General features: G+C 43.1%; 1 protein-coding gene across 8 annotated transcripts in view; it reads right to left on the bottom strand.

Moving 5' to 3' along the window:
* The window catches only part of MKX (mohawk homeobox), a 55,052-nt gene extending 42,329 nt beyond the window's left edge, over nt 1-12,723 (bottom strand). For 2 of the 8 annotated variants that reach the window (XM_037026789.2, XM_073229033.1), the window contains exons 1-4: nt 11,935-12,722; nt 9,634-9,900; nt 7,758-7,917; nt 151-304 (exon numbers count right to left, since the gene is read on the bottom strand). In XM_037026789.2, the coding sequence (XP_036882684.1) occupies nt 151-304; nt 7,758-7,917; nt 9,634-9,821 (502 nt within the window). In that variant the 5' untranslated portion in view covers nt 9,822-9,900; nt 11,935-12,722. Of the gene's footprint in view, nt 1-150; nt 305-7,757; nt 7,918-9,633; nt 9,901-10,830; nt 10,967-11,366; nt 11,387-11,433; nt 11,457-11,934 lie in introns of those variants that run through there. The other 6 variants (XR_005063563.2, XM_037026788.2, XM_017658466.3 and 3 more) reach the window with 6 other exon arrangements.
* Between the last annotated feature and the right edge of the window lie 5,653 nt (nt 12,724-18,376).

Genomic DNA, 18,376 nt, shown 5'->3' with positions numbered 1-18,376 from the left:
TAGTATTGCAAAAGTGAAGTTACCTTACATAATTAAAGAGAAATGTGTGGCACCATCATGTTTTGTGGGACCAACCTTAAAAGTAGCAGTTGTGGTGAATTTCTTATTCAGAGGCAAAAGAAAGAAAGCAAAATAAAAATATTCACACACCTTCAGAACACGAATCATTGCTGCTCACACTAAGCCGCTCAGCATTTCCTTGAACATACTTGTTGTACAACTTGATTCTTAAAGCCCAGCTTAAATCTGGCTGTCGAACAGTATTCTTAAGCCGACGTCTTGCATTAGCAAACCAATTTGACACCTAAAAAATTTTTATTTTTCAATTAACAAAACAAAAAATACCACCCATCATATAATTACTTTTCCATAAAGGGCCTAAACCTTTCTCAGCATCTCTGATTATTAAATAGTCTCAGGTTGTGATAGTGCAGGACATTCATTCATCTACCACCCATGCTGAGCACTTACTACAGAGATTGAGCACTTACTGTGCTCTGGGAATAAACAAAGAAAGAATGAACAGATCTTGCCATCAAAATTTCAGTCCAGTAAGAGGAAGGAGATTACATAAATAATCCTCATACAGGAAAGGTGATGAATAGCTTAAGAGGCATTAAAATAGAGTAATAAAAGAGTCCAAAAGAAGGAGGGGTTACTTGCATATTGGACTCAAGCCTTCATGAGGAATTTAAGCTCAGCTTTGAAGCAGTACATCAGATATGATGGGCAGGTAGTGTGTACCAAACACAGAGGACACAGGAACAAATATAAGTCAAATTCCAAAGGCACTGTGGTGGGTGAGGAACGGGGAGACCGCAGGTGACCTTGCATCATCAACCTGTGTTACCAATAGAAGGATGGTGCCATTTTGAGAAAGAAAGCAGAACTGTGGGAGGCTAAAATGATGTGTTTGGCTTAGGGAATGTTCAGTTTGAGGCAGTAGAAAAGCATATAGGCAAGATGTACAGCAAGAAAATAAAAATGGTATCTGAAACTTAAGTGAGAGGAAGATGAGGTCTGGGTTAAGTGCACAGAGATGACAGCTCAAGCTGTGATAACAGGCAGAAGCAGTGATGGTCAAGAAACAAACCACAGAAAGCTCCAGTGATTAAGGATATAAGACTATAAGGAGTAGTTAGAAAAACAAGCAGTGATAGAGCAATCAGACAAGGAGAGGAAAAAAAGCAAATCACACCCAAGCTTGAAGCTGAAAGTCAAGTGCTTCCAAAGCAAATAGATGATGACAAAGAAATGAACACTGTAAAACAAGGCAAATTACTTCCATCATTTTCTTTTTAAGGTGCTTCTGGATTTCTAGAGGCTAAAATGGAACTTGAGGTTTCTTTTAACATCAGGCTATCATCACAATATATACATTAAAAACCTGAAAGGCCAATGTTTGCCTTTAAAAGAATGAAATGTGGAAAGACGATTACATCTTTCTGCCAATTTATTCCAGAATATGACCCCCACATCAGTATAATGATTTGTGTGGCAATGATTACACTGGAAGGTTTTTTCTTTTTTTTTAGATTTATATTATAAATACTCAAAATCTTCATATTGTGCAAGCCCTAATTATTTAATTGACTGATGGTGAATCCTATTTTTTTAAAAAACAAAACTGCCTTTTTCTTTCTCTTTGTCCCCATGGGTAAAGCATCGTAGTTGTTCCCAATTTACACACACACACGATACATAATGTATATTCAATATTACCTCCTTTGTGTCTTGAGCAATGATAACTGTCCTCTTAAATTCATATGTAATATGATGCTTCACCACAGAATTTAAAAGTCTTAGTCTTTATCAACCCCTTTTCTCATCAACTGTGCTATTATTACTCTGATTTAGTCTGACTTCAAATTTTGTCTTCTCCAGCCTCTAGACAGACAACTTTTGAGATTATTCATCCAACAAATATATATTGAGTAGCTTTTGTGCTTTAGCCACAGTGTTAAGTGCTAGGAACAGATAAGCTTTGTTCCCTGCACACAGGGAAGGAGAGCAATGAAGAACTTCCATGATTGACTGTGATACATGGGTGAACGTTTGTTTTGGAAGCATGAAATGCCGGGGGCATTTCTTCACTACATTTCTCAAGCCTCCCTCTATTTTCCAAGTCATGGCCAGAATGTGTTTGCTCAAGTCCTCGTTACTAGTAACTGGGAATTTTAGAACATTCTTTTTTCAAATTTCCCTATCTTCCATTCTGTGTACTTGAGTGGATCTTAACACCCACCATCAAATTTAGGTGTTGATGGAGCATTATGATTTAATCACTCAACTTCTTCAAATCCTCATTAATATTTCATCCTATAACTGGGGCACAATGAAAAGAGACCTGGTTCCCTGTTCTGACTTTGCCAAAAATATGCTGTGTGAATTTAGAAAAGTCACTCAACTTTCTGAACTTCAAACCCTTCATCTATAAAATGCATTAGATGGTTCCTAACATCCTTGCCAACTCTAAAAGCTAAGATCTGTGAATACAACCCATGCTCCTCTATAAAAGTACTAATTCATTCCCTTTTAGTTGATCCTAACTATCTTCTGCTCTTGACCACTAGTCTGTCTAGCAATTTTATTATGTTGATGTCCTTCTTTGCTCCTCTCATACACAGGACATACAGCAACTTACTCTATGCCTATGTCACTTATATTTACTAGACTCCAACTCTAAAACTTTTTTACTTTCTTTACTAAACATCATATAATGCAGATAACCTTAAATCTTGACTGATTTTAAATCTTAACTAATCTTAAATCTTAATACAGCCACTAATACAGTGTAAAATCCAATTCTTATGCAACTCTTTGTATTTTTATTAAAATGTAATGGTCTTCTAATTAAAAAAAGCATTATACACTATAATTCTAACATACAAAAATGGGAACTTTGTCATGGTGAAGGAATTTTTCATATGTAGGAATCATATCTTACGTTTTATAAACTTGTAGTTCTTACCATAGTATATTAGTTACACATTAGGTTTTCCAGAAAGGTTTGCTGATGTCTAACAGGCTGTTTCTAAGCTGATTTCAGAAGTTTGACTGGCACCCAATCTGCTATTTACTCTGCCAGATTTTATTACCAGAAATGTACAGTACAACCTAAGGGCTGGATATAGTTCAAGGTGTTTAATATCTGCTTACATTAGATTGTGCAAACAGCAGACAAGTGGTTGGTTAACAAATTTGCATACATACTGTTTTGCAGTTTTTTCCTGATGAATTAATGCAAACCCATCTATTTCACTGAAGGTAAAAATACCAGTTTAAATTTTCTACCTGTAACTTACTATGATTTCTTCAGGTTGTCAGGCAAATTCTCTTTAAATTCTATTTTATATGAAATAGGCCTTACCATGGCTAAGTTATAGGCCTTACCATGGGTAAGTCACCCTTACCATGGATAAGCACTTTAGTGTCCAACTCAGAGCTTTAAAAACACCTTGTTTATAGTGCAAGCTTGGAGAGTCAAATGTCTAGAAGTTGGAAGAGAAAACTAAGCAATTTTCATCTCTAACAGAGGTGTTTATATTCATCATATTGACAGAGCAATCGTTTTAATAAACTCAAAGACATCTGTCCACCTTTGAACATAGAGAATTAACAAACTTATTCTTGGTTACTCAGCTGAAATATTGAGAACCTCATTTCCACACCAGCTAGCATAATACCTGGAGTAATACGGAAGGACAAATCTGAGATTTTGTTCAATATTTAACAGTTGCCATAATCCTTGCAGTTGATCACTACATACATATCCCAGCAGAAGCACTTAATACCAAGCAAAAACAGAGCTATGTCAATGTAGGAAACAAAATCTTGTAACATAGCAATTTTAACCAATTGATACATGGACTTACCGTAGGAATTTGAAACTTCTACTCTAAGAGGAAGCATTAACATTCAACCATTAAAATGTAATCTCAAACTCCACTTGCAGTATACTCTGTACTGTGATCATGAAAGAAATCATTCCAAGGAGATATGTCACTGTTAAGAGTCCAGAAGTCATTTTTTTACATCTACACACATGAACAATGGGAGACATTGAAACCAGACATAGCCTCAGTATGTCCATCTTTAAAAAAACTTCTTCCAAGGTAATTATTCCTTGGTAAGCTCCATTTCCTACACTAATGCAAAAACACAATTGAATACTACTTTGTATGGTCAGTGATAAGGCTGTTTATATTTTGAGAGAACACAGTATATTTTTATAATGTTTGAATAGTAGTCAGGCAAAGAAACCCAGCACAATGAAATATCTTGGTTGGTTAAAAGTCAACACACACACACACACACACACACACACACAAAACCTATCTGTTAATTTTATAAAAATGCATATATCTCATTAGGAAGTAAGGTGCTCAGTTAATAATGCATGCGAGAGTCCAACATAGTAATAGCACATTAAGACAAGTGCCAAGTCTAGTGAGTAGAAAAAAATGAAAGTTGCATGAATAGTTCTTTTTGCTTCTTATTTCAGGGACAAATAAAATGTATGTGCTGATGAACATCCTTAGAGTTTCTATTTATCAGAAAAAGTAACTTTTGTGGTCGTAAAAATAATTTCTTTAACTAAAATTTCAGCTTCCTGTTTCTAGGCTTTCTAGAGATTGCTGAGCAGGTTTTAGGCTCTTCCTTATCAATTTACAAGTAACAAAATAAGGCAAAAATAATCTTATAAAGTTTGAGTTAGACATGTAACTAAAAGGAAATAGTAAGTGTAAAAGAAATACTCAAAAAAAAATATAAGATGCTCTTGCAGTTAAGAAATAGAAGTTACGATAACAGCTTATTAATATAAATTATGAGAAATAAATAGGAAGCATTGAAATAAACAAGAAATAGGAGCTTAGAATGAGAAATAAAGGGAACACTACGTATTAATCTACAGACATAAAAATATGACATACATCCAGAAAATAATAAAATGAGTTATACTCATGCTTTTTCGGTAGAACCATCTTATAGCATTAAAGGTAACAAGCTGCTCTGTGTCTACTTCCTCCAATGGGAAGGATTTTAAAACTAGAGTATCTGACTCAAATTTCAAGACATTCTCTGGTTTTCAGAAAGGTGTTTTGGAAAGCTGCATGGTAATTATAGTGGCATTCCCCAGTTAGAACCTATTCACTCTGCAAGCATGTACACAACTTACTATATGGGAAGTATGGTGCTAAGGATGATAGAGGGGAATGAAGATCAATGACATGATCTCTCTTTTCAAGAAGGCTGACTCTGCAGGTGAAACGTGTTCACTGGGAGAACCTGACTTATTAAATAGGGGTCAAATTTGAAGGGATCAAGAGCTTTATTTAGATCACATCTTTATACATATTTTCCCTCAGAAGGGTAAAATATTGACATAATTTATTTAGTTTTCCATAGAGTCAATTTGCTTTGGATATTTACTGTATATTTGATTTATATATAAATATATGTATATATGTAGTATATGCTATATACATGCACACATTTATATATTACATATACTATCTATAACACACATAAAACATATAGCATTATATATAACATATAAACACATACATATCATACATATTAACATATAGGTAGACATATGTGTATGCCTAATTGAAAATAAATGGACCCAAATTGGATGTATATAAAGTCCCTTGGGTTTTCTTTCCCATTTATCATTTTACAGTTTCAGAAACAAATTTCATTTATAATAAAATTTGGAATCGAGTATATATCATTTATTATAAAGTTATCTTTGCCCCATTTAAAAACCACATGATTTTGTGCATTTTTATTTTCTGAGGACTAGTGTAGGAGAAAATGTAGTGAGAAAAATTTTGATTATCTGAATGAAAGTTTCATGTAAATTAGAAAAATGTAATAGCCTTGTCAAGATCTTAATGCAAAAAAGAATTACTGTGTTTGAACTACTGTTATAGGCAGAAAATAATTTGATTTTGCATTAAAGTTACAACTACTTGTATTGCATTGCAACAAAACTACGGCTCCCGAAAATTTAAATGTCTCTGCTACTGAAAATGTTACTTTTCATTACTAAAAAATGTTCTGCATATGTCATAATTATTTTTTGCTTTCTGTTTGAAAGAATGACAAGTATTAAATATGAAACTATATAATCAACTGAAGTAATCTAATGTTTTATTGCTGACAGCATTGATAAATTCAAACAGCTCTATAAATTGGTGTATTTTTCAAATAAATAGCATCCTGTTTAAGCTAAAATCTGAACATATGCATTGATTTTCAAAAGTCAAGTTTTTCTGACTGAAATAATTTTTTTAGAAACTACTTTTATAAATCACTGAAAGTTCATGGTTTTATGTTAAACAGATATTAAGCCAAGAAAACTAATTTTCCCCTCCAGTGCTGCAGCAAATCACTATTAATACCATAGCCCGTAAATATGAAGCAAACAGATGTTTTTCTCTACAATCGTATTCTGAAAATAAGCAGACAAATGCATATTATGGTTTAATAAGCCTACATATAAGTCAACTTTCATGTTTTGTCAAACTCTCCAGTAATTCCTAAAATGACAATCTGAAATACTTTGGAAAACAACTTTTAATTAATCTAACAGTTAAATATTCTTTTATTTTGAGGTTCTCCCTTACTCTACATTCAATGGAATGACCAAAATTTCACAAATGCAGTGATGTAGTTCTACAATAATATGTGACTTGTCAGCTCATTTAGCTCCTCCTTCTCTTTCTGAAGAACTTTTTTCTGTTTGCATGTATAAAAAAGTTCATGCCATTACATACATTCCTTAAAGAAAACTGGTGTGATGGAAACAGCATTTGATCTGGAATTACATTATTTTCAGGCCTATGCCTACCCCTTACTAACACTTAACTTTCACATGCCTTGGTTACATCACATTTTTGTTTATATCAAATAAGATTATGTAGGGAAAAATCTAACCAAATGTAGTGTTCACTAGAAAAGAAATAAACTTGCACCGTTTTTCTACACTTCACAAACTAGCCCAACCATTTGAAATCTCCCTTTTCTTAATCCCAGTAGAAAGATACCAGCAGCAAAATTTTGCGGTTCCTAGCTAATGCCCAAGATGCCTCTAACTAAAAAAAAAAAAATCTAAATTCCACCTCCTAGCTCTCTCAATAATGGCAATTTAAAAAAATATCCTGCACTTGGCCTTTAATATGGGGCACTAATGAGGGGTGCCTTCTGCATGGTTCTCAAAGGGTGGTCTAGGACGTGCAGCTTCTGCATCACCTGTAGAACTTGCTAGAAATGCAAATTACCTGCTCCAACACAGACCAGCTACTGAATCAGAAACTCTGGGGTGGGGTCCAACATTTTGTGTTTTAACAAGTCCTCCAGGAGATTCTCTTGCACTCTCAAGTTTGAAAATTTCTGCGGTTAGGTCCATCTGTATTCATCTACATAAGGACCATGAGTCCAGATTCCCAGACACTCCTATTAGCTATGCAGTTGACTTTTTATTGCGCTCCCTAACAAACCGTACAAACCCTCTCGGAAAGGACATCAGCATGAGAAAACCCAGAAACTCTTCCCACCATAGCATTCTGCCCCTGTGCCAACCCCTATCACTCCCGGCAGCAGAAGACAGCATCCGGACCCGCCTCTCTCTGCTCCACCCTTCCCCATGAAGGGGCGCCAGGTGGAGATCTGTCAGCACAGACACAAAGGGCGCCCGCTCCTCATCAAGTTGTCCGGAGACCGTCAGGGGCTTAGTGGGCCCAAATTACCTGCACTAGAGTCATCTGTGAGCCGAGCGCCAGGAGTATCTTCTCAGTCTTGGTGGGGTACGGGTTGTCACGGTGCTTGTAAAGCCACTGCTTAAGGGGCCGCGCCATGTCTTGCAGTGCCTGCCGCTTGTGCCTCACCTTCCCGCCATTCTGCCGGGCCCTGGGACACCGGAGAGTCAGAGGCCCTAGTGAGCAGCTCCATTTGGGCGCTGCCCGCCGGGATCTCCTGGGTCTGAACGCATTTTGGCCCGCAGCCCCTCGTCCACGGGGAGTGGCCGCTGACCCGTCCTCTCCCCCACTCCCTGCACCCTCGGGCACCCAGCCCACGGATGCGCGACCACCCTGCGTGCCCCGAGGTGGAGTCGAGGCAGGGATTCATCCGCACAACCTCTGGAGGGGACTATCCTTTTCTGGGCATTTTTCTTTGAAATTGCCTGGTTGTCGCTGGGAATCATGCATCGGTGAAGGATGCTAGGCTTATCTTGAAAAGGGGAATATCTTGAGGCCTGTAGCCAGAGATTAAAGGTGTAGGTGACGATGGTTAAGTGATTCGAAGGAAAATGTTATTCAAGCTACAGATCTGAGCGGAGGGGCTATCACCCTTTCCTCGTCTCCCTGCACCGCGCCCTTGAGTGGCCCTGGCCTGACAGACCCGGTAGAGGCTGCTGCCGGCTTTCGAGCATTCTTTGGGGGAACTCATGCCTGTCTCTCAAGGCTTCCTGTCGCCTGTGATCAAAAGAAAGGTCGCCCCACTGGACGGCAGGAATAAAGCAAGGGAGGCAGCTGCCCCATTATCCTTGTTTTCTTGGAACTGGCTCCTATTGCCCAAAGCTTTAGTGCAGATAGAATGCAGAACCTAGAAAACACTCTAGGGCACTTTTCCTGACAAAAGGGAGAGTTAAAATGTATGGAAGGCTCGGTCCCATGGAGCCGAACGTTGGGCGCTGTGCTCCCAGGCGGCTCCGGAAGGTGTCGCCGCGCGTTCGCCGGCGCGCCCTGCAAGTCTGGGAGGCTCGCGCGCCTGCGCCGCAACCTCCAAGGCTTTGCCTCTGTAAACATTTGAAATGCAATTCCATCCGAAAGGACTGGTAGTAACATTTTGACGAAACCTAATCTCTATTTTACTAAACAGCAACGCCACAGAACAAGCAGCTGATGCAATCTTTCAGGTGGAGACAGGCAGGACGGCCGCCCCTCCCCCCGCGTGGCGCTCCTGGCGCAGGCGGGACGCATCTGCAGCCGGAGCAGCTGGTCCACCCGCAAGCTCTCGTCCCCCTCGCCCCCTAGCAGCCTCCCACTCGCTAAATCGAAACCCGGCTCGAAGCGGGCGCCGCTGAGCCACGCGTGCGTCCAGCGCGCCCATCGCAGAGGCAACCTTCCCAGCACTTTGGCCGAGGCAAGGCGAGCTCGAGGCAATGGCTAGGCCCTGTCGTGACAAACGATGGGAAACCCAGGGGACTAGCCTGAGCAGGGAAGTCCCGATTGCTTGTCCCTGCACTGTTCTACGCATCCCGCTCCGTCCTTTCTGCCTCGCCCTTAGCCGCACTTCTGCACCCGCGGTTCGTAGAGGAACAATTAATTCCTGCCCTGAGGTCCAGGTATCCGAGCCAAGGGGCAGTTTCGGGGATCCTCAGCTTCCAACAAGCCTCTTTAGAGCTGTCCTGAAGAATCGACCCCCCCTCTCCACGTCCCCATATTTTGAGAAACTAATACCTTAAAATGACAATGCGCAAGACCAGGAGGTGGAGACCTGCCTTCCCGCGAAACTCCCGGCCCCTAATCCTCAGGCCTGGTTGCCACTTGCACATTAGCGCCGCTCACCGCCCCCACCCCTCCGGGCTGCAGGCGGGCAGGGGCCCCGGGAGGGTGCACATACCCGGTCCTCCGGTGTCTCAGGCCGAGGTTGTCCTTGAGAGGCGGGCCGTCCGGAATGCCCACCTCGGGGCGGGCGTGGGGACTGTCGAGGACGCCGCCGTAGGGCCGGCCGCCCCGCTCCCGCTCCGGAGCGCAGCGGTCCTCAAACAGCACCGCGCCGCTGAGCTTGTTGAAGACGATGGTGTTCATGGTGCGCGCCGGTAGGGGCGCGCGGCGCGGCCGCAGAGCCTCGGAGCCGGGCCGCGGAGAGCTCCGCAAAGCTCGGGTTCTAGGAGATGAAGATGCATCACGTTACTCGCTGAGAGTGCTCACACCCCCCGCGCATCCCGAGCCCAGAATCTGGCGGAGGAGCCAGGCTGCGGAGCGGAGGGGAGGTGCGGCATCGCCGCACCTGGCCGAGCGAATCCATGGCTCTCCCCACTTGGCTACACCGCTTCCTCCCTCCGCTCTACGCACTCCGGCTCAGGTCCCTGTCCTCCTAGCCCTGGAGATCGAGCTCCCAGGGAACCTCAACCAGGAATAATTTATCTGCGGAGACAATGGAAGGCAATTCCTAAACGAGCCTTCCGTCTCAGTTTTAATCTGGAAAAAGGACAACCCGGACAGCGGAGCGGGATAGGCGCAGGGCCGCGCGCTGTTCTTGTCACAACGGAGGACTAAAGCATCTCGGATCTCCCACTCGGATCGTACGGAGGGATTGGGATGAAGGGAAATTTTGGGGTTATACGAGCGACAGCATCCACAAGCTCCAGTCAATGAGTCCCAGGCCATACCAGGATTTCGAGGATTTTCATGTTTTCTAGATCCTGGCTGGTTTGGCGAAAGCGAGTTAAGCTCCTTCGGGGTTGGGGTGAGGACAGGGACTCAGCAGACTCCAGAGGTGAAAAGTTAAGTGGCGTCGGGGGACAAGTGCACCACATTATCCCCCTCCTTCCAACTTTTCCTATCATCCCCCAGACCGCTCCGGAACGCGCGGGATCAAAGGAGCCGGATCGCGGCTCCCCACCCCCCACCCCCGGAGCCCGCCGTCAGTGATGTCCTTTTTCGCACCGCCAGCTGGGAACCCTTCCATACCCGCCCCTTTCCAGGGTGTCTGAGAACTATTTCAGAGGCTGCTAAGGTGATAGGGGCGGAAGGAGACAGCGCGGCTTCTGCGCTCTCGGTTTGCGTAGCCCCGCGGGAGAACGCTTGAGCTCACCTCCCAGGTCACGGCGGCCGGGATGAGTCCGCGCCGCCGCGCAGCCTCCGAGTTTCCGCCCCGAGGCGCGCGGCCTCCTCAGCCCGCCCCATCTCGCCGCTCCGAGACTCAGGGAAGCTCCGGGTCCTTCCGAGCAGTCTCCGCTGTGCAGCCCGCGCCCCTCACCCCGCCCCGCCGGGGCGCGGGCAACCAGCCCCTCAGACACGCGCCGACGCCCCCCGCCCCGCCTCCAGCCACCGCAGCAGCTGCCACGCGGGACACGGCGGGCCAAGACCCCGCGACTAAACGACGGCTGCCGTCAGTAGCGCGGGAGGTAAAGCCAGACCTCTTCCGGCTGCCTCGAGTACCCGCAGACTGATTCCTCCTGCCCCGTAGACAGGTATGTGTGTGGGGTGTGCACACAGCCTCCGCGATAAGTGTGAAAGCACACTTCCGTGCTTGCTGCCCCCGTTCTAAGGTCAGGACTCGCTTTGTTTTCTTTTTAAATGAGCGCGCTGGGCGCCTTGCGTTCACGCCGCTCTATTTGTGAAACACACCCTTTCCCGGCCCTGCCGACTCCCTCCACTCCAGCCCCGTCCTCCGGCGAGGTTTGCTATCTCTCACCCCTCTCCAGCCGTCCCCAAGGCCACACAGACGTCGCAAGCAGAGACAGCCCCGGCCCCGCCCCCGCCCGGGCCAGGCTGGGTCTGCAGCAGAAGACTGTACGATAGGAGGGGGCGACGAAGGGCCGGGAGCTGGGAACCGACTCCAGGGGTCGGGGGCGTGCGAACCGCCGTCTGACCCTCCCCGGACGTCTCTCGGGCCCTGTGCTCCCCACTTACCCTGACCCTGATTCACTCCGAATTGTTGCTTGGCTCCCTCCCAGCGGCACTTACCCTGCCCAACGCCCGCGAACAATTTTAAAGCGAAGGCGGAACGGCCAGGTGGGTACCCAGGCCCCTCACAGACCCTTGGGCCAGCCTGGGTCGACACCCCCACCCCGGGCCTCTCCCCGGCGGACCTCGGAGGCAGTGGGGGAAGGGCGGGGACGGCCGAGGCGCCGCGGGCCGAGGGAAGGAACGGCCTTGGGCCCCAGGCGGGGCCGCCGCCCCCCGAGGGCAGTACCTGAGGCGGTGGGGCCGGCGGCCGGCGGTGGGGCAGCTGGCTCTCCTGCGTCGAGGCTAGGCGCACTCCCATCCCCGCCGCATGTTCTCGCCGTGGGCTCCAGCGCTCTCACCGCCGCCACCGCCGCCGTCTCGGCTTTATTTACCCGGAGGGGCGCGCGCGGCCCGGGAACAGGAATGCTGAGGCCTTCTCATGTTTCCTGACTGCCCGGCCCAGCCAGCGAACATTCTGCGGGCGCGGCATCCACGTTCCCGGGCCGGCGAGAGGAAGCCTCTGCACCCGCCCGGCCGCGGTGACTGCTCTTAACCCTCGCGGAGAGGCCCCCGGTCCGACGAGCCCCCCAAGCAGGCCCGGCTCTCAGATCCAACGGCCTCGCGGGCGCGGAGCAGACGGGCTATTTCCTTCGCGTTTAGGGGAGAAATTGTAGAAGGCGCGAGTGGCGCCCGGCTTGAGCTGTAGGAGCTGAGAGGCTACGGTGCAAATCCCGTGTCTTAGCTGGCTCGAGTGCCGGAAATTTCACCCTGCCTGGCTAGGCGGGAGAACACTGAGAAGGGCCCTTTATTTTCATTGAGATTAGCTGGAGTGAAGTTAGAGGTCGGGTTTGTGCCCATAACGAGTGAGTTTATTACAGGAGGTGCTTGCGACCCGGGAGCCTGTGTTCTGGTGTCACTGGGCTTCTAATACCCGGCTGTCTCAAAGCCAGACACACATTCATCTCCCCTGGCCAGCGCGGTGGGGCTGCATTCGCCGCTGGTCATAGGGGTGGAGGGAGGCAAGGCTGGAGCGAGGTGCCCCAGGTGCCCAACCGTCGGTGATCCAGGTGTGGAAGAGATGTTGAGCCCAGGGCCAGGGATCCGTCTAGAGCAGAGGAGATGGAACTTGGAAGAATCCCGAGCTGGGACACAGTGCGAGGAGAATGTCTTTCATATTCAATGATTGTTGATAACTTGCCTTCTCACTACTACCCCAAGTATGAGACTAGCGAAAGCTGTGGCTTCCGTGCAATGGGAAGCACAGAGTGCCGGCGGCCTCAGGGCGCCCAGCACGAAGCCGTCCTTTTTTTTTTTTTTTTTTTTTTTTTTAAAGAGCGAAAGTAGATTTCTGCAGAACTGAAAGTTTGACATCACTAATTCCTTTCTTCTCTAAAGGTGGCTGGCCAGCTCTGGAGCAGTGGCCCACCTACGCTCTACCGTTCTTTGGCCTGGAAATGTTTAAAATACACACCAAATCTATTACTTCCAAGACTAATCACACCCCCGAATATTCCATTATGGTATCCCCCCAAAATACGCGACAGGTAAACCGGGCAGTGGCACAGTCTAAAGCACAAAAGAACGTAGGGTTACATTTTTGCGCATCAAGCAGAGAAATACTATCATTAGACCCCGTTTCCCGTGGTCCTTGGTTCTCCTTCATTGTGCAGGTTGGCGGTTGCAGCGCTTGCATCTTGTCATTGGCGCTGCTGCACTGGTGTTGCAGCAGTGTGAGTCAGTACAGACACCGTTCTACAGATCTCACTCTAGGTACTTAAAGGTTGGGATACATTATAAAATTTCAGCCACAGATTTGCAGCAAATGAGCCTAACAGTACAAATATACCTAATGGATAATTCATAGGAGGAAAGAGATCGGTTCTCTTTTCTGGTCTCTGTGACTGATGGTGGTCACCAGACTTTGTGGTGAAATCAGCTGCAACATGCCCTCTGACACATATTTAGGTCAGTTGTGCTAGGTAAGCAACAAACATGTATGTAGTCGCTTGCAATTCCATAGTGTGGGAATCTACTGTCTTAACAAGCTGTATGATGTAGTACAGACTAGTTTAGGACAAAAAAATGTTGTGGTTTTAGTCTTGACAGTATTCACAAAATTTTAAAATGCACTTGGAGTACTTCGATTTAAGATATATTTATTTACATGTAAGATTTGTTCTATCAAAACCTGATACAAAATATGCAGCAATAAATCTTTCTGTTAGTTGGCATAGGAATAATATACACCTTAATCTCAAGTTGAGTTACTGAAAAATTAATACATAATTCCTTCAGACTACAGTTTAGTAATTAGAATCCATTTAAAAATGAAACAGCAATGGAGAGTCCATTTTAAAATGAAATAGTGTGGAGCATCCCTCTGTAATATACAGATGAGTATGTATTTTGATGGACCAAAATTTTATTTTTGCATGTTTCATCCTCTTTGCAAGAGTGAAATTCTTCTTAGTTTTTACCCACCATTCAGAAATGTTTATCATTATCTTAAAACAACTTTTTCTAAAATGAATTTTACTCAGCTTCTTGCATTCTATTCCAATCTCATATAGGGAATGCTGTATTATAACCCTCAGAGGTAAGGCTTTCAGTTTTAGAAAGCACTACCAGAAGATGAAGAAAGTGTTTTAGTTGGTGGTGGATGGCAATATGCAGGGGAAAAAATTTAGGCCAGAAGTCAGAAGATTTAAGCATTAATCTCAATTCTGATTAACTTGATGTTGCGTTAGCCTGAATTTACTTAAGTATAAAATGAAGATATTAAGTTTTCCACAGACTTGCCTTACATTATTATAACATGTTTTTTAAAATGTGAAAGACATGTATTCTTATTGCTAAAGCTAGAAAAGGTTGAGAACATTTGGCAGAAATTTTACTCCATTCTGTTGGACTTAGTTATAAATATAAGTAACTTTTACTTTCTAATAAAAAAAGACTTCATTTTAAGCATTTTGATATTTTACCAAGAAAAATGATATTTCAGCACAAATATTGGTCAAAGTTTTTGAAAATAATGATTGCTTTAAACACTCTTTTCCAGTTAGTACCAGTAGGCAATGAAATAAATTATAAAGTGAGGAACAACTGTCACTTCCTGTCCAGGTGGTATAAAACAGTGAATTTGTGAACAAATAGCAGGTTCACCTCGCACTTGGCCAGTTTGGCTTGTAGAGGTATTGGAGTGCCTAAGTGGAACAGAACAAGTGGTGAAAAGACAGCTGCAGAACCAGTGTGAATGAACTAGTAGAATGGGTGCTCCCACAATATCACACAAGGCATTTTTGCTTTTTTTACAATTTAACATTAATTGCATAAATAATATAGAATAAATTCTCTCGGAGAGGGTCTTTTCCATAAATTCACTCTCCAACAATCAAAGAACAGAGAACAAGGGAAAGTTGCTCTTCAGCCAGCCCACCTAATCACATTCCTAGGAGGCTATCACTAAGAAGTGGATATGGCAGTTTTGATTTGCGTTCTTTCAGCCTTTTTCTGTGCATTCACACACAGAAATACAAACTATAGTTTTATTTTATGAGCTTTTGAAATAGACAAGGCCATACTTTATAAAAGTATATATGTACACACAGAGTATTAAAGTAAAACTTGCTTTTTCATTCTATGATTTCATAAAGAACTTTCATATTAGTACATAAAATGGGACTCCATCTTTTCAACTATTATATAATGCTCCATAATCTTTTTTAGCCATTCCTCTATGAATGTTTCTGTCTTTTCAATTTTCACTAGTATAAACATTAAGCACCCTTGTATATGATTCTTTCTACATGTGCATAAGTATTTCTCTCAGACTAGCCACACAGAAATAGAATTGTTAAAACGCTTAAAGGGCTAAAGAAAACATGATTTGAAAATTTTAATGGATACTTACAAATTTCCCTTCAACCTATACCCCCCAGAGTCCTTATTTCCTATGTTTGTTTTTCATGTTTGCTTATATGATGAGTAAAGCTATGTCTTATTGTTTGGAAACTTTCATTTACTCATAACCCATTTGTATTTCTTAATTGAAGAAATTTGCTTATATTCCTTGTTTATGTCCTTATTACATGACTTAATTAAATAAATGTTCTTTCTAAATCATTTTTCCCATGATATATATGTTTTGTATATTATAAATATGTTACCTGATGTAAAGTCAGCTTTTTACATATTTTGTCTTTTGCCTTATAGAAGGTTTAAAGGTAAATATAGTCAATAGGTCTGTGTTTTCCTTTATGCATTCTGTGTTTTGTGTCTTCTTTACGAAGACTTTTATTTTCTAATACTCTTTAAAATATTTTCACTTGGTTTTTTAATCCTTCTGGAATTAATTTATATATGTTGTGAGGTAGAAATCTAATTTGATTTTTGTCTTCTCCAACTGAATGGCCAATTATTCCTCTGGTATTTATTAAATAGTTTCCCCCCATGGATTTGAAATAACTTTTCTCATATATGTGGTGAATTCCTTTCCATATGTAGGTTGGTCTAACAAGGCTTTGAGAGATGTTGCAGAGCACCCACCAGCCTGTAATAAATTTAATCTTCAAATTTTTAAAACCATCTTGCACTCCAAGACTTCCAGTATGATTCTGTTTTTAATTTCAGAACATGTCAAGTATCAAAATAGTAATGTGCATGGACTGGTTATGGTTCTAATTTAGAAGGCTAATTCAATACTGTTCCAGGATGAAGTTGCCGTTTATTCTGCTGTGGTCCTGCTCAGAAGTAGAAGAGCAGTTTCAGGTAGCCATATTCTCTGAAGTAGAGTATGGCTGCACAAAGCTTTTCAAACACATCACATAACCAAGGGCTAGCTGACCATGTCCATTACAAGGTTATTCGTAAAAGTGATGAGTCCCTGTCACTGGAACAAGGATGTGGCAGTGGCCTACTTCTACTGGTCAAATAACAATCTAAAGAGCAGCAGAGCCTCAAGAGGAAAGGACCACATGGGTGAGAGCTCCCCAGCCTGAACTCAGCAAACCTTTTCTGTAAGGGGCCAGCTCATAACTCTTTCAGGCTTTGTGGTTCATGAGGTCTCTGTGCAACTCTGCCATTGTAGTGCAAAAGCAGCTAGAGATAATACTTGACTATGAATGAGTCAATGAATGAGTCTAGCTATGTTCCAATAAAACTTTAGTTAATGGACATGTAAGATTGAATTTTATTTTTACTTACTTATTTTCATGTGCCACAATAGATTATACATCCTTTGATTTTTTTTCAGCTATAAAGATGTAAAACTGTTCTTAGAGATAGAAACAGTAGGCTAGATTTGACCCAAGGCTGTATATGCTGATTCCTGTCCTAGACTACTCAGCTCTGGGCTGTTATGGGAGACAAACTTCCTCTTCTTTAAGTCACTGTATTTTGGGGTTTCCTGGCTAAGGAATTAGCCTGTACCCTATTTAATGCACACCTGTAGGAACATGATCTTAGTTTTATAGGTGGGCTTAGGAAAAGTGCTTTTTAGATGGCAGAGGCTGCCACAAATGAGAACTGGAAAGGGATGGAATGACAAAGCACTATCTCCTCTCCTCCTGAAAACATTTGGCACGTGTTTAGAGGATTAGTGTAACTATTTTTACGATATTTTTGATGCTATGTTCTTTTTAAATTTCAATCACTTTTTAAAAAGGTACCATATACCTTAAGACACACTATTGATGTTTGTATATTGATGCTTATGTTTTTTGTAAGTCATGGAAAAGGGTGATTAATTTATAAAGATTACTATTTTCTGGTTCACTCCCTCTCCCCTAAAATAAAAAAATCCCACAAAATTTGAACAATTTTTTATTGTTTTCTTTTTTAATAGTCAACAATAAATATTTATGGGGCACCTGCATACAAGTCCTGTGCCAAGAACTGCATCAGAATTGATTTAAAAGACACAATTCTTGCCTAGCTTACAGACCTCTTAAGAAAGCACCAGAAAACAAATATACCTCATCTCAAAAGTGTTAGGGTGTCTGATATAAAGATTGCTTGACTCCAGTAAATCTGTAAATCATCTGTAGAAATGCATGAGGGAGCTTGAAGACTAGAAGGGCCATTTTATGTGTCTGCTAAAAATTTTGCAACCATCTTACCAACATCCTTCCTAAAAACATGCAAAAAGATCATTATTTCAGAAATTTGAGCCTGATTGAAAAACAGCATTTTCGCCTCTTACATCAGACTTTTTCAAGTTGTATGCCAAAAACCTCTGAGTTTCGAGAGAGAGTTTTAGGGCTTTCATTGAAAAAAAATATGGTAAGAGTAAATACACTGAAGTTACTGCATGATCTTTTTCTCCTCTTTCCCTTGCCCAGGCCTTCTGGAACTTGCCTCGGTCTGGTCCTCCATTTTAACACTCTTTTGAGAAAGTGTTGAAGGGAGGTGAAGGAAGAGAGAAGTTACGTGCGGCGGTGACATAATTCTTGAGGCTTATAGAGAGAAGACACCACTGCTCCTCAGAGGAGACTAATTCCTGCCAAAGTGCCTGGGTTGCAGAGCTTTAGGCAGGCTGGTGGGAGGGAGTGATCAGGTCTGCACCTAGTCTACACAGCAGTCCTAACCGATTTGCCATCTCTCTGTCTGATAGCCGCTTGACCTCTGTGAAGTGTGCTTTGTTGTAAGCTTCCACAAATCCAGTGTAGAAGGGAGTTTGGGCTCTGAGAGAT

Source organism: Manis javanica, chromosome 2 (assembly GCF_040802235.1).
Source record: "Manis javanica isolate MJ-LG chromosome 2, MJ_LKY, whole genome shotgun sequence".
Lineage (NCBI taxonomy): Eukaryota > Metazoa > Chordata > Mammalia > Pholidota > Manidae > Manis > Manis javanica.
Note: the sequence above shows the minus strand (reverse complement) of the source record. Positions and strands in the feature narration are given on the sequence as shown.